The following is a 16776-nucleotide window of genomic DNA, read 5'->3' on the forward strand; positions in this document are numbered from 1 at the left end:
ACAAGAACTATTTGTTCAAAAAAATACTAATTTTAACATCTAATTTTAGATCTCTCTATTACTACATGTGCTTGTTTACCAAAACGTTTGTTAAACTTTGTTAAATGAAACGACTTTGTAGAGCACTTTTATGTAATCCTCAGGGACAGCTATTAGCAAATGTAGCTCTAAATCCCTCAGAGAAAGAACAATTTGTGGTTTTGCATTACAAACGGGCAGAACCAAGTAAACAAGTAAGTGCCTTGGGTTCGGCCTGTTTGCACACGGGTGCTATATAGATTACAAAACATGCATGCATCATTACCTACTTTTTACATTTTTTGCTTCAGTACTAAAAAGTTGAATAAACTTTTATATATATATACTTAATAAATAAAACAAGGACATCATACCCATTGACTTCATCTTCACAGTATCCATGAATGCATGGGTTACTGACACACTCATTAAGCTGAGACTGACAGGTAGGATCTTGATAGCCTTCGATGCACTGACAGGTGAAGCTGTTAACTCCATCGATACACGTTCCTCCATTGTGACAGGGGTTGATGGCGCACTCATCGATATTTATGTGACACATTTTTCCTGTGATGGAAAAACAAAAGCCATTAACATTAAAATAACTAACTCCAACATAATACATATATAAATACACTTTTTTTCTTTTCCAGCAAACTGAATCCCTTCATTCAGTGGCTGCTTTTTGTCTGGCAGCTTTTTGCTGCCGCTTGAAGCAGCGCCACCATTCAGCCGACGCGAGGCACAGCATGAAAAGGGAGGTTTCGTTTGTCGCTCTCCTTTAAAGCACCCGCCAACTTTCCCCTTTTAAAAGATCGGCTTACACAAATCTTTCACAAATCTTTTGTCCTTTAAAACCCCCCCCAGATGCCTGGCAGCTCTTTCCGCAGAATGGGTGAGCAGGGGAGGTTGCGTGTCGGAGCGCCAGGCAGGGGATTGGGAGGGAGTGTAAGGGAACACCACAGCCAGAGTGTGTACTCGCTGGCCAGCTGTCCCTCCACACCCATGTTTGTGGCGAACTCACCTGGGGATGCTTTTGTCACTACTCGTTCCCCAGGACCTTTAGAGCCATATTGTCTTATCTGCATGTGTTTCCAGAGCCAACTGACCTGTGTATCCCGGCGCGCAGGCACACTCGTATCCGTTGATCTTGTCGATGCACTTGCCATAGTCACATGGGTTGCTCTTACAGTCATCCAGATTGATCTCACAATTAATACCTAAAAATCAAATTGGTGTGAATTTCTATAACAAAAACTATATTCAGACGCAGTCAGATGTTTGTTAAATTCACATTTTCATGGATATTTTTATGTGTAAAACATCTAAGCTACATCTAAATCACAGCAGGCTGCAAAGGAATTCTGCATTATTTTCTCACCTGAGGTTCCTCTAGGACAAACACACAGGTAAGAATTTGCCCGGTCCTGACAGGTGCCACCGTTCTGGCATGGCTGGCTCAGACACTCGTTGATGTTAGCTTCACAGAGTCGACCAGAGTAGCCCAGGTGGCACTGGCAGGTGAAGCTGGCCAGGCCGTCCTTACAGGTGCCATAGTGACATGGATTGGAGAGACACTCATCAATATCAGCCTCACAGTGCTCTCCTGTGTAACCTGGACCATGGGGGACATAAGCAAATGGTGTCAACTCCATATTAATGGCAATGGTTTTGGAATAAGATCCAACAAGAACATAAGGGTGTGGGGGTCATGTTTCCACATACTTTTGGTCATATGGTGCGTTTGTAAACAACCAGTATGAAATAATACAAAGATAAAAGATAAAAAACACTTTATAGTCATGGTCAGACTAGACGGCAGACGTTTGACAGTTTGCTATTTTGTAATAACCGTGAGAAAGGAAATAGTTTTAACTGAATGTAAGACTGTTGAGTTGCAACACATTTTTATCTTAGTGTTTTATTTACACTATATTTACACTAATTTAATTTACACTATTTTGCTATATATATATATATATATATATATATATATATATATATATATATATATATATATATATAATTTAATTTTTTTCACCTAGGTAAGCAGGGATAAAACTAGCCGAAATTATGACCACAAGTAGTAAAACCCTGCAAAACTTTTAGATTTCCTAACACATGAAACCTTCAATTTATTAATTGCATTAATAAAATGTTATAACCAGAATAATGAGGCTCTTAAAAAGGTAAATTAAATATTTTTTCAACAAATTTAATAACAAAATAGGAAAGTTCACATTTTAAAGCCTTAAATTTTCAAGACATAATTTAGACGAATAAAACATTTCAAGGATGCACTGCGACCCTATAATACAAATCTTAATATAAATATATGGCTTATGAGCCTAATATATAAATAAGTTAATTATTTCATAAATAAAAAAATAATAAGCCCATGCAAAAAAAACACATACATCACCAGCATTTTGTAATTAAGGCACAAAAGTGCTTAACAATTTGTCATACCCTCAGTGCATTGGCAGGTGTACATATTGGGCCCATCGATGCACTTGGCGCCATTTTTGCAGGGCGTGCTGGCACACTCATCGATGTCAACCTGGCATTGGTTTCCAGAATATCCTAAGAAGAAAAGCAGATTGACGAAGGAGTGAGAAGAGGGGTGAGGGGGATAAAGAGGTTCAGAACGCCTTTAGGATGATCTCTTTGGACCACACTTGCTTCATTCCATCACACTCATCTACCCAATCCCCAGCCAGGCTTCATTAACATGTCTCCGCATTGCTTAATGTTTTTTCTTTCTGTCCCTGATCCCCCCGTTTTCAAACTTCTTTTTCAATAAATCGTCATAGGGAGGAGGAAAGGAGGTTGTTAAAAAAAGGGGTAAAAAAAAAACTTCCAAGGCCTCCTGACCAAGGGCACCAAACAAAAGAGAACAGTCTATTCAATGAAATGCAAAGCTGCACTGGTTGCCTCCTTTGTCCTGAAGAACTTCTACATCACAATGTGTATTCTCTAGTCCTGCCTTGGCCCCTTGTGCACCACCAAAAAGATCTCTGCCACCTAGAACCTTTCACTATTCAGTTGGCTCATCATTCAAGATAAACCAGCAAGCAAAACATACGGCCCGGGTACAAGTTATGGTTTGGAAGATGTATTTAAGGTACTTGAATAATGTAATTGTTGAAATTAAAATCAGCCATCTGCTGTAGTGTAAATAGCACCAGTGCTCATCCCAGTGGAAATTCCTTTGTCGTAGTGTTCCAGCGCTACCTAACCATCCAACAGGGATTTCCTCCAGGCCTCTAAAATGGCACATTTTAAAAAGCTCTATTGTGGTTACCATGGTCTCGCTATGTATGCCATTCAGAAGCAACCCTGCCCTGCATTCTGAACAGTGCTCTCATTTGCATCTGAAGACACACTAGAGTGGCCCAGACTCTGTTCCCCAGCTTACCGTACCTGACAACGTCCAATCACTTTGCGCGGGACATCGCTCAGGGTCCCCTCAGGCCTCTCATCCCCTCATCACAGAATCCTAGCAGCGCAGCTTGATTAGCCCTGTATTTATGCATGAATTCCTCTGTATGACAAATGCATTCCACCCTACAGAAAGACTTAAAAGAAGCCTTTTTTTCTGTACAGTGATCCTCTGATCTGCTTTTATGGCATGTCTGTTACTTTATAACCGAAATTACTTCCACTTCATTTGGGATGAATGAACGAAATAAATCTTTTGGAGGGAAAGTGGAGGGATATTTACAGCAACGCATGACTGAACCTTGTACCTGATCGTTTGATCTAACTAGACGACATCCACAAAGTGCTATTCGATGACATGCAAACAGTCTTTCACATGAAATTGCTCACATTGTTAACCCAGAAATTTTTGATAAAGCTACATTGTAAAAGAAAAAAAATTCTTCTGAGGGCAAGACCGCAAACTTAGTAGAAATAGATAACTTTTCAGAATCCTTCGATATGGATTTTTTTTTTAGCAATTTGCCTGGAGCTAGCTAAGCCAGCCTGAGGGCAGGATTAGGCTTCTCTTCTCTGTGCTGTCCAGGGGTTGCTTACCTTTCGGGCACTCGCACTGGTAGTTGTTGATCTTGTCGATGCACTTCCCATTGTTGAGACAGGGCATGCTAGCACACTCGTCGGTATTGATCTCACAATAGACTCCCTCGTATCCTGTCAATTAGCACAGAGAGATGTTTTTCAGTTTTAGCCAGGGAATTCAACTTGGCTTAGCGATATGGTCAGATTATTTTCTCTCTTGAATGTACAAAACTGACCCCAAACTCATTATTACCTCGTGAGACTTATAATGCACTGACATCAGTAAACATACAGTACTGTACAGTATCCTGAACTGGTCACTGGTTATATATATTGAGCGTTTCTATACCTGCCATGCAGATGCATTTGAAGCCTCCGATTTGATCCAGACAGGTAGCATCATTTTGGCATGGGCTGGACATGCACTCGTTAACGTCGAGTTCACAGCGGGCTCCCACATAACCCTGAAGACACTCACACTGGAAGGAGCCTTTGGTGTTTAAACACTTCCCATCATGCTCACATGGGTTCGAACCTGTAGAACAACAACAAAAAGACTGAGCCAACATGTCCTGTTACAGACGCAGTTTTTGCTGATTGTGCTATTAGATGAGAATTGTTATATTGTTGAATATTGTTATCTTTGAAGGGCTAGGGACCATTTATAGCAGCTTAAAAGTTCATGGATGTCTATGAAAAGTTTATGTTATCTCTAAAAAGTGGTAAAAGTGATTACCGAAAGTGCACTCGTCAACATCCTCTTCACAAGCTAAGCCAAAGTAGCCTGTAGGACAGGTACAGATCGCCTTGCCATTGACCGGGTTGGTGTCACAGTTTGAGTCTTTCTGACAGGGGTTACTAATGCAAGCATCATCCAAGTGACACAGCAAACCTGAGTTAAATTGCAATTAGATAGTTAGCAACAGTGGTATGTACCTAATTATATACAAATGCAATATACAGTATATATATATATAAGAAAGAAGAAAAAAATTATATTATTTTGGTTACACCATATTCTACAAATGAAGTCTAAAAATACCAACCTGTGCGCCCAGGTGGACATTCACAGAAAAAGGACGCTACACGATCATGGCAAGTTGATCCTTTGTGGCAGGCGGCATCAACGCAATCATCGATATTCTTGCTGCAGTCATCACCTGACCAGCCATTGACACACACGCAGTTGTATCCGCCCTGAGTGTTTAGGCAAGTGCCACCATTCTGACAGGAGTTGGGCATCAGGTCACACTCATTGACATCTTCGGTACAAAACTGACCTACCAGGGAGCACAAGACCCAGAAATCCGATGATACACGCGCAAAAAGGAACCCGACCAGTGTTAGAAATCAAAAGCCAATTGCTAAGTGTGGCGCTTTAAAAAATAGATGATAACAAATGTGTAAAATTCGTACCTGTCCATTCCGGTTTGCACTGGCAGTTATAGGTGTTCACCCCATCTACACAGGTTCCTCCATTAAGACAACGATGGTCTGGACAGTCATCGATGTTCTCCTCACAGTTTTGACCGCTGAAACCTGTGAAGATGAATGTTGCATATTTACTCAACATACTTGAGGTTTTTTTAGAGTATGTTGATTCAAGTAGTGAAAGGAAAAATCTTTGTATCCTAATTAACTTTTAAATGGAACAGAAGATGGAATATTTAATATGAAGTTCAAATAACAGTTCGTCCTTGCAAAGGGATACAGCATTTGTGAAAACCACTGTTACATACTGAAATTGTGGTTAATGGTCTTGTGGTCGACCGTTTTCTTTTTTTCTTGGAAGAATGGCAATGCCAGGTATCAAGTCAGAGACATCAGCGACAGCAGAGTCAACCGACAATAACCACAGTTTCCTTTGACTTAACAGCAGTTATGAAACATTCCACTTTTATCGTCCTTTGTATCCTCATAGCAGCGTTGTGTTAGAAAATATATTTTTTTATCCTAAGGACAGAATTTGCTATTTATTGTAGAGATTCTGGTTATTATAGAGACGCTGATCATTAGTGTGTTAATTTCTCCTTGCATTATGCTAAGCCCATTTACACCTGAACATTTTTTGCCATCTTTCTGAGGCATGTTCACTCGTGTAGTAGAGCAACTGATAAGGACAACAACTAATGACAGAGCGTCCAGTTAGGAAGACATAAGGTATATAAGACAACAGAACTGGGGGGAAGAGATAAGCTTAGATTAGCTATGCTAATATGCACTTTCCACAAGGAGCAAACAACAGAAACAGAAAAAAGATTGGAACCACATCTCAACTGCTATTTCATTCACAGTTTGAAGTGTCACTTTTTGTACAATGTGTTTTCACATAAAATAAGTATATGAAAAAGAACATGCTTTCTGATTTTACTATCCACTGGAATTTAATACTCTGTATAGTTTGGCCATGTTGAGGGAAACTGCACAAATTTCTGACTATGTGTGTAAGACCCATGTTTCCATGTTCCCTTAATCCAGAGACAAATCCATGAGGATATTGACCTTCAGACACTTCCTCACGATAAGCACTAATGCCTTCCTGCTGACCAGTTCACATACAAACAGGGTGGGCTTACATCACGCTGACGAGAGGACATGTTGGGAGAGTTAGGCTAGCCGAAGTCCCACATTACTGACACTACAATGTGATCACAAAGGTCAGTTAGTTTTTATAAATCTCTAGCATCAGTGTTAGATAGTGATAGCAGTGACTACCATGATCACACCTATTACAAAGTAACCAAAAAAAAGCTAACACTGTCGCTTCTTTGACTGGAAATTACCAAGACCTAAATGAGATCATGCTTTCCTACTGTACCTGGAAGACAGGAACACTCGTAGTTTGTATGTCCAAGCTGGACGCAGGTCCCGCCATGATGGCATGGTGACGGGTTGCAAGGCTGGTAAAGAGTTTCACAGTGTTTCCCCGTGTACTTGGCGGGGCAGTTGCAGCGATAGGTACCCACTTCGTTCACGCATATTCCACCGTTCTTGCAGGGTGACGGGATCTGAGCACACTCATTAACATCTTGTTTGCAAGTCTCGCCTGTGAAGAAGGGCGTGCAGGCGCAGATGTAATGAGAATCAAATAGCCTGCACTGTCCTCCGTTGGCACAAGGGTTCGAGGCACATGGGTCAGCCTGCTGGCAGTTTTTTCCTATAAAAATGGAATAGTACTCAATCAGTGGTCATGGACATTGTGGCTTTACTATTGAGAAAAAAAATTGTCGTTAGGAATATAACATATTCTTACCAGTCCAGCCTGGAGGACATTTGCACATGAATGTGTGGAGACTAGTCAGCTCGCAAGTCCCTCCATTTCCACACGGGGAGCTCCGGCATACGTTGTCCGTAGGAGTGAGGCACCGTGCGTCCATGTAGGCCAGCGGACAGCGACAGACATAGTCCACTTTGTTGTCACGGATATTTGACGAGCAAATGCCTCCATTGAAGCAAGGATTTGGCAGGCAAGGATTGGAAAACTGACAAGCCAGGCCCAGATATTTATCAGGACACCTTAAAAAAACAGACCACAAGTCAGCTAAAGACTACTAAAATGCTTGTTTGATAAATTGTATAAGATTTAAACATAGATAATGGATGACATGATTTAAAAGGGGTACTTGAAAACTGATCATAACCAACTGTTAATCCAAGTATCGTAACATGGTAATTCGAAAGCAGCCACAAAAAGGGAAAGAAAATTATTACATGGCCACTGAGGTTAAAACCAAAATGATAGATGGGCACTGAGGTTGCAATTTCCCACATCCACACACACACACACACACACACACTAAAACATGTCTGACAACCAGTTAAATAATATGTGTACATCATATAAAGGCAATTTATGGCTGTTACAAAACCTTGAAATGATAAATATAACATTGCTGCACAGTTGAAAGATAAACTGCGACACTTGTATACTTGCTTTGCGTTCACACATTTGATATGTAAGCTATTTATTAACATGCATATACCATCAATGTTCAATACATTTTTGCCATTCGGGACCAGAAACCCTCATAGTTATTTCTCAAACAATGTACTAATCTGAATCTATCATTTATCAAGCTGGGATGACAAAGAAACGACCACAAGCATCTTTTCAACACAGAAACAAAAAAAAGCTATTTTTTATATTATAGGATTCCACTCTTCTCATTGTAAATGCTGGCTTGTCCTACTAATCCTGTTTGAAACTGGTGCATGAAAAGCACCAATCATCATCTCTTAGCAGGAAATTTCTGCATGCCTCAGCTTTTTTTTTTTCCACCATCCATTCACTCAAAGGACAAGGCAGAGCCTATACCAGAGTCTTTGAACCCTGGGCTAACATTATCAGGACTTCAAAGCCCCCTTCCACCTCCTCAATAGTGTGTATTCTTCTACAGTAGGAGCTCATCCCAGTATCAATCAAGAGCTGCAGGCATAATGGGAACGAACAGCAAACACTGTTAAAAAAAAAAAAAAAAAAACAAGGAAAAAAAAAAACCCAAACAGACTTCATAGGAGCGGCTGGCTTGGGCATACGTATTCGCATTCGTTTTCTGGGGGACACAAAGAGGGTGGTTTTCTTTTTATACCGATGTTGACACAACTTTTCTCTTACATTGAAACCACACCACTGGTAAAAAGCTAAGCACTGTTTTTGGAGCCTGGGGGCAGGTGATACAAATTCCCAATGGTTTGGTCTCTGACTATAACAAGGCCTCTAGCCTGGAGGGAGAGGTAGTGTTTTTACTGTTTCAGCATTATAAAGGTCAATAAGTTTATCAGAAGCACAGAAAAAAAAAAACGAGTATGTCTGTGCCATTAAGAGCACAGTAAGAACTACACCTCATCTGCTTCTGCTTCCTGTAGCTTCCTCACTTTCAGTTTCCTCTCACCGATATAAAGCAGCTACAAAACATATACCTTGGATACTAATACTTGAACACTTGGATATTAATGGTGCTTAATAACATAAGTAGCCAATATGTCTCAGTGTTTATTTTTTTCCTACTGAACAGAGGGCTGGGAATTCAAATCCCATTTCCACTAGGGTGGCAACTGACAATTCTTAATCAAGGCCCTTAAGTTGTCAGTCATAGATCGGATGTTGCTCTATGGTCAGAATCCGGCATGGTAGAGTATGCTAAAGCCTCCTGAAGCTGCCTTCGGGAGCAGGTGCGCATGTTAATGAGAGCACGCACGACAGCTGCTAGTCCTAGTACACTCCCCCACTCTCCACTTCCCTCCTGGAATATGGCGGCTGAGGCTGAAAGTCCCTGAATAGTGTCCCCGCTGAAAGGCTCCATGAGAAGAGCCATTGTTCCTGCCGCCATTCAAGAGTCAGGCTGAACACGGTTCGGTCGCCTGCATCCCCTCTGAGTGAGCCTTCAGCTATCAAACCTCTTCTTTCCCTCCTCTGCCTGCATTCTCTCTCTCTCTTTCACTCAATTCCAGATCCCGGGCTTGCACTCCTTCCCGCCAATTTGCTGTCACCCGTCATGGTGAGGGTGTGTGCCCCATAAAGTTCTTCCATATTTGCTTTTCATGTCATCTGCAGCCTCCCTAAAATTTCCTGTTCTCATCACCACTTTGATTATTTGGATAGTGACTATCTTTTTTTAAAAAAAAAAAAGGAAAAAAAGGTTTTAAATAAAAATAATGGAGAAACATTGGTCCTTAAATCCTTCCCAACCAAGTCAACTTGGATAGTAGGTTTATACAGCAAGTATATATTATGGATGGCATTAATCTTCCAAAATCCCAGTTTTAAAATTTTGCTCTTTTTCGAGAGCTTAACAAAAAAAAGAATCTCTGTTTCACAAAACTCCCACATTTCTGAAATAAATTATATAAAGGCTGGTTTAAGTTTTTTTTTTTTTTTTTGCAGACAGTCAGAGAGGAGGAGCCTGGTGAGCGAGGAATGTAACCGTTTACACAAAAAATTCACCCCATCCTGCATCCCCATCCCTGACAGCACTTCTCAGTGGAGACTGCTGGCAGCCGCACTTCACAGAGCCCAGTGAAAAATCACATCAGCTTTGAAAAATCCTCTGGTGCCTGCCCAGTCTGGCAAACATTTCCATGCCTCATGGGAATTAGAAAAGTCAAAATACATAAAGCACACGGTCAGCCCCCCACGGAATCTGTTAATATACCGCACATAAATGGAAGTACACGTGAGTCAACTAGAAAACGTTGGCAGCTTGGACTTTAACTTGGCAAAAGCTTGACAAATAAGTTGTCAGCACAAGATCTGTCTTTGAGACACACTGAAGCAGACTGAAGCAGCAGAAAATATGGTTCGGGTTAGAGACCAAAGGCATTCAAACTGTATCCCAACAGGTCATTTGACTTTCATCGTGATGGAAAATAACTGTGGTTGGACACAAATCGTACACAAGGTTTTCATAATAACAAAACAAACTTATCAAATCAGACATGTTCTAAACAGCTATGATTTATGTGGTGCTGTTTGGCCAGACATTGACCCTACTAATGTTATTCAATCTTACTACGCACTAAATAGAAATCTTTGTCCTCTGGGCTGCGATGGGATTCCTTTTCTGTGTGACCACCCGTAGCCCGTGACAACAGGTCTTCGCCAGTGCTGCAATGTGCGGTCAGGCTAGAGCAGATGTTTTGCTGACACCTGACCTCTTAACTAGATAAGATACAGGGGGGTTTCCTTCCCCCGTGGCCCAATGTGCCATCTGCCATCATGAGGTCGTACAGTGAAGGAGGCTCTGTCTCACAAACAGAGTTAAACTCTAACTCGGATTTCCTTTCATGGCTGAACTCCTCCTTTCGAATAGGAAGGAAATGTGTGTGTGAGACGCTTTATGAAACTGCTCAAAGTTTGGTCAGTTTTTTCATCAGTGCTGATAAACACTGTAAAACGGGATATGTGCTGTTGCTTATGGTGGTGCCATTATCAGTGGGCTGGGATTCTCATGCCTTAAAGCAAAACTACAACAACACTTTTAGCTTGACATCTAGCCCCCTTTAAGCCATCGTTTCCTGCAGTTGGGTGTCTAAACTCCTTCCTTGTCTGATCTTTAGAAAACGATGGCCTTGGGCTTCCTTGCCTTGCTCTGTAATCACTACGGGATGCCTGATGCCCCATCTGTTGGTGTTCATTAGAGACATGCTTGTTTATCCCTATTAATGTTCGACCCCATGGGAAAGGCCAACAACTCCAGTAACAAAACAAGAAGCAGGCGTTAGAAACTCTATACTGACCTAATAAGTGCCGCTCCTGGTGCTTTTGCAAGTCTGGGACCTTCAGTACTGTTTTCACATGTCCTTCACAAACCTCTTGGACGTATACTTAGACTGGACATTTAGCAAGAAGACTTTATCTCCAAAATGCAGCATTTTGTTTTCACACAGCTTCACAGCATTTGGAAACAGTGTGTGGTATTTCTTGAGGCAGCTGTTGCTGCTACAGCTGAATGGCTTAAACCACAGACAGTAGATATGTATTGTGTGGTACCTAGCAGTATGAATACCTTGATAGTGATCACTTGTAATGCAATGTTCCTCAGACAGATGGCTCAGGTCAAAAACACCAAATAAAAAAACAACATGCCTGATTTATTTTTATTTTTTGCTTGCCCAGCTGTGCATACAAAAACTGATCCACTACATTTGGCTCGTTGAGAATGTGCGATCAAATGTTCCACAGAAAACAATGCAAGCGTGAATATTTCTATCACGACACTGATGCAGAAATTTACGTATAACAGTTAAAACGTGTTAACTGATTCTGACACTAGTGCCTCGTATAAGACATTAGCTTTCTCTGGTGACATGCTAAAAGACTCAACCTTCTAGTCGTCCCTGGCTCTGGAAGTGCATTTCCTGTATTTGAATGCAGAAGGGAGCACAGAGGAACTCATCCTTGACTCTGTAAACAAAGCTCACATTGAAGCATCTGAGCAAAGACAAGAGGTCGCTTTCATACAGTACTTATCATAGATGGCCATAGACCAAAATAGTGTCTGCTTTGATTGCTTACTGCCACACATGCCAATACTTGAAAAGTCACCTTTGTTTAACTACATTAAACAAAGATATCTGTGATATAAAGACGTACAGACATGCATTTCCACATCTGCTTTACACGCTTGCCCTTAAAAGTGTGTCCAGGTCAAAATAAATCAAGCTCGGTGTCAGAGACTCATGACTGTTTGTTCACAGGTCATACACGGACTTCTGTGTAACTGCTTAGGAAATGTTAAACACTATAACATGATTTTCGATTGTTCAATCCTTTTGAATAAAGCATGAGCTTAATTATTTGCTCATCTTCATTCATTCAGTGTCAGAAACGGATTTACCTGGGCGGGGTTGTGGTTGTGCAGGAGCCTAGTCCTTGGGAAAAGGTGCGGAGAAAAAACTCCAACAAAGAACAGAAAGGAAACTAGGCATGTGAAATCATGTACGACATGCAATTGTCCTATCATGCCTCCCAACTGTTACTGATGATGATAGCAATGCCTGAGGCTATGAAGAGGAAAAGAAGGCAGCATGGCAAAACATATGTAGTGTGTACACATTACGTGATTGTTTACTAGCTGGCTGTACATGCAGCTGCTAGCTGCTAGTTTCATGTTTAGTAAGTAAACCTTCACATCTTTATCTGTTTAGCAAACATGGACAACAGAAGCTAATTTGCATAAAAGAAAAATGATTTGTTGCGCTACTCCAAAGTCAGACAACGAGTTATTAGGGTTTTGTATAATATACCAAAGCATCTAATATGGTGAGATGCCACACAACTTATATTTGTTGATTTTGGCATTTAACTCATCCATCATGATGGTTGGAATGAATCCCATCCCAAGTATAGATGAAACCCACACAGACACACAAAAAGCGTGCAAAGCTCTGCTTGTACAGAAATGTGAACCCAGAAAGTTTAGGAATGTTGACCACCTGCTCAACAACTGTAACACTGATCTTCGCAACAGTGCAAAGCATTACTATATAGGCTTAAAAATGATTAGTGGACTCTTAAGTGGTGAAAGTGTTTGCGATCTTGTTGGAAGATTGAGAGTTTGAGTTCCAGCTATGTCACAGTTATCCAGAGCAGGGAGCTACAGTAAAAGAGATAAAATGTCTGTACAGAAATGAAAGACTCTGGCCTTGTTAATGACAGTAATATTAACCAATTTGTGAGCTTGTGTATGTGGAAGAGGGCAGATGTCCAGTGGGGGAAACATGAACAGCAGTTAAGTTAAAGGAAGCTGACTGGCTGGCTTCACGTTTCTTAAAGGAAACATAGGTTAACCCCTTATTATTCCCAGTTGGATAACTGATAATGACTGCTTGTGAGTGTATTAGGGATAAAACATTTGTATGAAGTAGGAACTATACTTTGTAGGAACTATAAAAATAAAGAAATTGTTTAACCCCGGATTATACCATGGGAATCACCTGGGTTTCAGTTCAACAAACTTGTGTCTTGGAGGAAGCATGTGACAGGATTTTTACATTCAGTTGGATTTTATTTGTACGGAAAAAAAGCTCTGACCAGTAACCTGGAGAAAGTTCTGTAAGCATGTCTGTTTTATAAAAAAATTATAATAAAAGTTATTTAATAATCATTTTTTTTACTATATACATATAACTGAATTTCTTTGCATTCTGTCAATTATAGTTGTTTCGAAAAAATATGGAAAATCAGAATAGTCTAAAATGTAAACAGTCAAATTTTCAGGTCAGATTAAATTTCTAAGTAAATTGCAATTTGTCAATCTCTAGTTATTACTTATTATCATGAAATGACTTAAAATGCTACTTTAAAGGCAAGATCCAAGCTTACTGTATTTGTTTAGGTTTGTGGTTATAACGACTGAATGATGTGGCAACAACCTACTGTGTTATTATGTCTGAAAGAGAATCATAGAGTATTACATAACATAAATGTTGCCAGAGAGTTACTCGGCCGTTATGATCTATCAGGCCTGCTAGTTGAGCTGTTGATCGTGTAATAATTCCTCTGTATTTGAATTGTGATTAAGTGACATTTTGTAATCCATCATCTACAGTAGTGTGTAGACTAAAAAAAATGTGACTGTGAGTTTTTGCAGGCATTTTAAGCTCTATAGCTATATAACACCAATAATAATGTTATTCATTCATTTTCTACAGTATACCGCTTGTTCTGTACAGGATTGCAGAGGGCCTGGAGCCTATCCCAAGAGACTTTGGGCATGAGGCGGGGTACACCATAAACAATCTATCGCAGGGCACATACACAAACACACACACACAAGTGCACACACTGCCAGGAATATGGGAACGCCAATTAAACTAATCTGCCAGTTTTTTGGAGGTAACCCACCAAGCACGGGGAGAACATGCAAACTTCACGCACACAAACCTGAAGCACTACTCGACCCTTAACCCTGGAGGTGTGAGGCCACAGTGCTAACCCCTATGCCTTCCATGCCCCCGTAATAATGTTATAATAAAAGAAATGTTTTGAAAATGTCAATAATGTAAATGACTGTGAATAAATGTAAATGTAAAAAAAATCTGTGCCTCGTCTATATTGACTGGATCCCACCATTGTAACATTTAGTCGTTCCTAATCACAAAACTAAATTTGGTGTTATCAATAGAGATTCAGAAGTCATATCTGTTCTGCAGTGGATTTACCAGCATTCTAAACTATTTAACCTTCAGCTAGTATTTGCAGCTGGATCTACGCTTCATCCTACTAAGGAAAGATCATACTGTAGCTCTGTAGAGCAGAAGTCTGGTTAGCTTTTAGAGGTGTCCAGTGCTTGCCAACTTGAGGTTCATCTACTCCTCTACATCCACTTGAAGCCCCATTTCTTTCATCTCCTTGTCAGATACTGAGCTCGTATGAATCAGCCATTTCTCCCTTGTCCACTGTTCTTGTAGCTGCTTTCCACTGCTCTCAGCAAGGCAGATGTTTGGCTTTGTCCAGGCTTTCTGGGATAGTACTGCCTCTCTGAGCACCAGCTGCTGAGCACTAGACTTGTACCCTTGGCATTTCTGGCACAGTTTGTAAAGCATGAGCCGCAGAGCTCTACACTGTTGTATAATGCTGGCTCAAAGACACCTCAACCTGACAAAACAGTTGGGCTTGCGAAAGAAAAGAAATTGTTACCAAAGAAGCAGCTGTGGGACCATAGATAGTTTCAGAAACCCGTTTTTGTGTTGAAAATGCGGCAAAAAAGCTGCTCATGGTTTGCATGATCAAAATAGCCATTAGCAAACCTCATTCCTGTACTGTTTTCCTGGCTATTCATGAATGTGTAAATAGCTATAATGACCCCTTTAAGCAAGTGTCAGAACAATTTGTCACACACATCATGCTGGCTCTCAGGAGAGAAATGAGGAAAATCACATGTTAAGGAATGGTAAGAACTTTCCAAACATTTAAATATGGCTAGTTTTATAAATCAAGCATGCCATCAACCTGTCAAAGCAAAAGCCTCACATTTGCATAATAATAACAGCCCCACCAGTTTTATTTCTGGTTTTGATTCCTGAGTGTGAGCCACGCCTACAGCAAAGACTAACATTTTTTGGTTAAATTTCAACAAATATTCAATTGCCACACGTTGAAGCTAAACCCATTCTATGAGTATAAAGAGTGTCCCCAAGCTTTTTCAGGACATGCACAATGGAGTCATCTGATAGCAGCATGGGGTGGTCAAAACTGACCTGTGAACCTGCTGCATGCGAGGGCTGGACAGACATGTTGCAGGCCCAGTGGCCTGTCCACTCTCTGCTGTCAAATAATACACAAAAGGCAGCAGACATGGTTACCAAGCATCTCAGGGCGGGAGGATCAGCCCTCATCCTATCTCCATGCTTAATTAGAGGAGTCTGAGGGTATCCGGCCACAATGGTCGCTTTGTGGCTCGACTGCGGCAGGGAGGCTGCCAGACAGAATTAAGACGTGGCCCCATGCCAGCATGGCCCCGTGAGAGAAAGGCCCTCTAAAGGAGGCCACAAACATTGCCGCAGTCCCTATTTCAAACCAGTCACGCTGATAACTTGCTGATAACAAGAAAGAAGACACTGCTGAACTCAGCCAAACTCCTTAAAACTCAAGCCCACATTCGTATATCAAGTGTGCACAGAAAAACAATCAAAATTAACCCCAGTAAGAAATCATCTCACAGCCAACAGCGATTTCATAACAACAGTTTTTTTTTCACCCCATTCTAATCAGGAGAGTGAAGGTATGTGCTCTAGGGCGGTTTGCTTTTTATACTCGTCCACTCAACTGTTGCCAATTATGAAAACATGCAGTCCAATTACACTCTACTGCCATCTGTCCCTCTAATATAAATCAAAGAATAGCCATTCAAAACTGGACAAAACACCCAAGCGGGGACAGGGCCACATGGGGGGGGGCTATAGGCATTCTGGGAAGCCTGACACAGATTAGTCACACAGAATTAATCTAGATGGCAGAACAATGGATGCTGAGTTTCTGGCAAACCCCAGCTGTCGTTTCATAAAAGAAAAGAGAAACAAGATTTGGGGCTTAAAACGTCTCTGAGACTTCTGTTAGAGAAGAGGCACAAACAGCAAGACAAGAGAAAGCCAAATTCCCCTCCCTTCATCAACATCATCACCATCACGTTCATTGGCTAGTGTAGGCCATGTTTTCCCTTTGGGAATGTGTGTAAGCATTACAAAAACAGGTAGGGCCTTGGTTAAATAAGTGGTACTTAGGCATGTCACCAGACC

The 16776-nt window shown here is 40.9% G+C and overlaps 1 protein-coding gene across 1 annotated transcript in view; it reads right to left on the reverse strand.

Moving 5' to 3' along the window:
* Positions 1-16776, reverse strand: part of notch1b (notch receptor 1b) — a 39357-nt gene that overhangs the window by 20536 nt on the left and 2045 nt on the right. Inside the window, exons 3-13 of the mRNA XM_053480576.1 lie at positions 7292-7554; positions 6857-7195; positions 5455-5577; positions 5085-5318; positions 4775-4930; positions 4388-4573; positions 4057-4170; positions 2488-2601; positions 1400-1633; positions 1128-1238; positions 393-585 (exon numbers count right to left, since the gene is read on the reverse strand). Coding sequence (XP_053336551.1) covers positions 393-585; positions 1128-1238; positions 1400-1633; positions 2488-2601; positions 4057-4170; positions 4388-4573; positions 4775-4930; positions 5085-5318; positions 5455-5577; positions 6857-7195; positions 7292-7554 — 2067 coding nt within the window. The remainder of the gene's footprint in view (positions 1-392; positions 586-1127; positions 1239-1399; positions 1634-2487; positions 2602-4056; positions 4171-4387; positions 4574-4774; positions 4931-5084; positions 5319-5454; positions 5578-6856; positions 7196-7291; positions 7555-16776) is intronic.

Source organism: Clarias gariepinus, chromosome 21 (genome assembly GCF_024256425.1).
Source record: "Clarias gariepinus isolate MV-2021 ecotype Netherlands chromosome 21, CGAR_prim_01v2, whole genome shotgun sequence".
Lineage (NCBI taxonomy): Eukaryota > Metazoa > Chordata > Actinopteri > Siluriformes > Clariidae > Clarias > Clarias gariepinus.